This window comes from Pteropus alecto, unplaced genomic scaffold (genome assembly GCF_000325575.1).
Source record: "Pteropus alecto unplaced genomic scaffold, ASM32557v1 scaffold3, whole genome shotgun sequence".
Classification (NCBI taxonomy): domain Eukaryota; kingdom Metazoa; phylum Chordata; class Mammalia; order Chiroptera; family Pteropodidae; genus Pteropus; species Pteropus alecto.
In genome coordinates, this window is record NW_006442484.1 from 45,821,593 (window position 1) to 45,826,484 (window position 4,892).

Consider the following 4,892-nt stretch of genomic DNA (forward strand, 5'->3'; position numbering starts at 1 on the left):
CAGAGTTCACAGAGTAGGGATTTCAGGAAAGAAATAAGCATTTTTAAAAAACGAGTTTTGTATCAATATTCTCAGTTTGAGAGGTGGCTTCTTTAGGGCAGTCTGTGTGTGCATGTGTGTGTGTGTCTGTGTGTGTGTGGAGGGGTGCTGCAAAGCTTTTCCCATTTAGGAGAGGGCTGCTGCTCTGGTTTCTGGGGAAATGGATATTGGTGGCGGATCATCATTGAGCGGGCTTTGAAAGTCCTTAATACAATGAAAACAGGCGGGAGAACAGACTCTGTGGTTACTCATAAAGCTGCTCAGTGTATGCTCTTTAGAGGTCCATACACAGAGCCTTTTCTGTGAATATGTCATAAGAACAAATGTATATGTAAAGCCATCTGTTTCAAAGACCTGGTCAGTTCCTAAAGACGCTGTTTTAATATGACTGGTCCACCTATCAAGATAAACTTGGTCAACCTGGGAGGCAAGAGGGGGATGTTTTGCTTTCACAGTTTTAAGTGGAATGACAGAAGCAGCAGCAAGTTCTGGTGGTCTGAGTGTCAAATGTGACCATTTTGACATCTAGTGGGCCCAAGGTTTAAGACTGAAGCAGAATCCCAGAAAAGTCCAGACACTTAATCAAACCCAGAGTATCTGGTGTTTTTGCATGGGGACACAGACATACAAATGTTAGTCACAGTATGAAGAAGTAGCTGTCCGTTTGATATTCAGTAACTTTTAATAGTCAGAGAATGATACAGAAAAGGAATTGAAAGAAAGATTAAGACCAGCTTTGTTGGGTAGCTTCCTAACTGCACACATTTAAGAACAATAACAGAAACAATTCCTGAAACCTAACATCCTAGTATTCTATTATCCCATTGAGAAGGGCCTGTCTCTAATCAAGATAAATGGCATATTCACTTACATTTTAAAACAAAAATGGGCAACAATACTACTAAACAAAGGCTAGTATGAATAACTTTTTAAAATTGGGTTAGGCTTTTTGGGGAAAATGGAGGGGAAATGAGTGACTGGATGAATAGTTTTGGCATTAGTGATTAAATCTATTAGGCCGCGTAAGTCATATCGATAATGTGGTCCATCATGATGACCATGATGGAAATCAAGACATTTTGGGATAGGAAAGTTTCCTGAAAGATGAGATCAAGAATTAAAACCAGGGAGCTGAGTTTTCTTTATCAAGCAGACAAAAGTAGTTGAATGGTATTAGTTATATTTTAACTTCTTTCAGGAGAAGGGGCAGGTGGGTGAGAAGAGAAACCCCCATCAAGAGTCAGAGGACACAAAGGGGGTATAATTTTTCTTAGTTCCCCCGCCCCTTCTAATTCTGAGTCCATTCATCATACCAAGAGAGGCTCTCTCACTGGTTGAGAGTTGGGTGAAGGTGGTGGTGGAATGGATGATCCGGAGTAGAGATCAATAATAATATCCCTACAATAGATGCAGGATAAAAATGATAAAGTTATAAAGCATCCACCATTCACTCATGTTCCATACATTTCAGATTCTAAATCTCTTCACTCATTTTCAGTGGTAACATTTTAAAAGTAGTAGAGAACAATGTAAAGAGTCTAGAAAAATGTACATGAAAAAGAAGAAACATTTTTCTAGCCTCAAAACAAGTCTGGGGTCTTTAAGTCTTCTTGGTTTTTATCTCGTAGTGGATTTCACAGTGCTGATCCACAGAGCTAACTGAGCTGATTCTCATTCTGTCACTGGAAAGTGGATATCTGGGTCTCCATGAAAGATGCTGTGATTTTGAAACCAGGTGGGAGAGATACTTTTTCCGAGAGGTGTGGCTGTTCTGGATATGTTATAGGGCTTTCTTTGTCCATCAAAACCCTGAGATGACCCCATGATTGATTGATGCATTCACTCATTCAACAAGCATTTATCACACTTACTACACGTGGGGCACTGGTCTAGATATTAGGAATATATAGAAAATAAGACATAATCCCTGCCTGCAAGGAGCTCAAAGTGAAATGGGAGAATCAGAAATGTATAAGGCCATAAGTGCTTTTCCATGCAGTTTCAAAGACTAAATTGACAATCTTGAAGAACAAAAATTGTATCTGGGAAAAAAAATTAGCCCCTTCTCTTGGATGGAGTTAAGCTAAAGAGAAGGCAAGGTCTTTTCTTACGTTTGTGAGAAATTCTTTTTGACTTTTCCAAGGGTTCAGTGAAGTTGAACTTCATAAAATCCCCCACTATGAAGTGGGTGAGAAGCGAAGAGCCTGAGCTAGTCCTTCTATATTGATTGGTCTTGCCAATGACAGTCCCACTGGGGCCTCTCACTTTTCTTCTCTGCAGGTCACCTGAAGCCTGGGGCTGCCCCAGCTGTCTTAGGATTTGGCAGACACTAGAGGTGACGGTGAAGGAGACAGTGGTGGTCAATGTTATTTGAGCAGGGTCAGCAGGCCCTGGAGCTTCCTGAGTGCACGATGCAGAAGGCTGCTTACTATGAAAACCCAGGACTATTTGGAGGCTATGGCTACAGCAAAGCCACTGATACTTATGGCTACAGTGCCCCCCATCAGCCTTATCCACCCCCTGCTGCTGCCAACTCCCTGGACACTGATTACCCTGGTTCTGCCTGCTCCATCCAGAGCTCTGCACCTCTGCGAGCACCAGCCCACAAGGGGGCTGAACTCAATGGCAGCTGCATGCGGCCTGGCACTGGGAACAGCCAGGGTGGGGGTGGTGGCAGCCAGCCTCCTGGTCTGAACTCAGAGCAACAGCCATCACAGCCCCCTCCTCCACCACCAACCTTGCCCCCATCCTCACCCACCAATCCTGGAGGTGGAATGCCTGCCAAGAAAACTAAAGGTGGGCCTAATGTTTCTGGCTCCTCAGCTACCATCAGCAAGCAGATCTTCCCCTGGATGAAAGAGTCCCGACAGAACTCCAAGCAGAAGAGCAGCTGTGCCACTGCAGGTAGCTTTTTGAGGGGGCTTACTCCTGGGCTAAGTCCCCTCTAGACTGACCCCAAGAAGCTAGCTCACCCAAGAACCAAGAGACTCAGGGCTGTAAGTGCAACCTTGGAAGCCATATTTCTAAACTACTATTGATGCAGAAATGTCCCTTCTTTTAGCGTCCCTAATTATCGGTCATATTCTTATAGTGACAGGGGGCTCACTTCCATTCCAGGCTGTTGGTGCCATTGCTGGAAAAGTCTCATAGTTATTAATAGACAGCTTTCCCTTATACTGACCTAATATCTTCTTTCCTGGGCTGCTGGGTATAACTCAGCTCATTTTCCCATCCAATAGCTCTTCAAAACCTGAAGACAGGTATGATCCCCAAGCCCAGGTGGTTATGTAGTCCATATCACATGAATCCCCACTCCCTTAAATCAATAAGAACTAAAGTCTATGGAGCCTGTGTTAAGAACCATACTAAGTGCCTTATAAGCATTATCTAATTTAATTTTCCAAAGAACCCTTTGAAGCAGGTATATGATAAATAGGTATTTGAAGTAGGTATATTCCCATTTTACAGATAAGGAGCTGTTAGAGATGATAGATGACTTGCCCAAGATCATAAAACTACAAAATGGTGCACTTGATTCCAACCAGGGCCTCCAAGGCATTACAATGAGATTCTACTTGGCCTACCCCAGCCCAATTCTCCCCATTCCAGCAAATCCATAATGGGGAGGAGTATATCCTAGGGTAAGATGATATGCTCTGAAACAGGACCAACTTTGGGTTGCTGTCTCTGGAAAGAGACCCTAGAGTTGAGAAAATTTTCTGTAGGTCCATTCAGGGTGTGTGGAAGATGATGGGCAGGGATAGGACTCTGAGGCTTGCTGCCTCTCTCTGCCTGCTTGGTTCCTGAAATTTTCTGCCCTTACGTTCTTTGATTTGGTTTATCTTTAGGGCCAGTTTGAAGCTTGGGACGTAGCTAACTTGTTATTTGGTCTCCAGTTTGCCTGCTTCTCTCTGGGGCTCCTGCTCCTAGGGGGAAAGTATCTTCCGGCCTGTAAGCTCCTTCTCCTGCCCCTCCTTCCCAGCTGCAGGCACAAGCCCTCCCTCCCAAGAGAAATCCATTTGTCTTCCCAGTGAGGGAGTGGACAAGCTGCTGAGAGGTGGCAGGGTGGTGGAAACCACCGTTGAAGCTGCTGCTCCTAGCACTGCAATATTCAAAATGCTCCCAGCCTGGCCTTGGATCGCCTAAAACTCAGGACAGTATTTTTATGACTTATCACCTCCCTGTGTTCGGATGTAGAGCCCTTGGGTGCAGCTGGACTGGAGTGAGGTGCCAAGATCTCCACCCTCATTCCATACTTCTTGGGTGCTTTACCCAGGAGCCAGCCCTGAGCAAAGCAGGCTGGGGCTGCCCCTCCCCCGCTTCCTCAGCATAGGCCAGGAGGAGTGTTCAAAGAAATCTGGCCCTTCTTTGACAGAGGGGAGGCCTTACCAGCTGCTGCTAGGCTCCCATTAAACTCCTCCACGGCCTTTGGGACTGGGATGATGGACTAGGCTGGAGGGGAGGGGGTCTGACAGAGGGAATCCAACCTCAGAAGGCAGATGAGGGTTTCAGGTGCGATTGATTGGTAGGGCTGAGACCGGTGAGTTCCCTCCACGGAATCTCACCTCGAACGCCCCTCCCCCACTCCAGCCGGTATTAAAGTGGGGGGAGGAGGGAGGAAGAAGAGGGAGCCAGGGAAGCACCCCTCTCCAGTCCTGGGTGCCCCCACCTCTCCCGCTCAGCGACCCCTCTCTCTCCCTCCCTGCCCAGGAGAGAGCTGCGAGGACAAGAGCCCGCCTGGCCCGGCGTCTAAGCGGGTTCGCACCGCGTACACGAGTGCACAGCTTGTGGAGTTGGAGAAAGAATTCCACTTCAACCGCTACTTGTGCCGGCCACGCCGCGTGGAGCGTGGA

General features: G+C 46.5%; 1 protein-coding gene across 1 annotated transcript in view; it reads left to right on the forward strand.

Annotated features, from left to right (window-relative positions):
* Window positions 1-2,364: 2,364 nt before the first annotated feature.
* The window catches only part of HOXD3 (homeobox D3), a 5,398-nt gene continuing 2,870 nt past the window's right edge, over window positions 2,365-4,892 (forward strand). The window contains exons 1-2 of the mRNA XM_025039260.1: window positions 2,365-2,943; window positions 4,750-4,891. Of these exons, the coding sequence (XP_024895028.1) occupies window positions 2,403-2,943; window positions 4,750-4,891 (683 nt within the window). The 5' untranslated portion in view covers window positions 2,365-2,402. The remainder of the gene's footprint in view (window positions 2,944-4,749; window position 4,892) is intronic.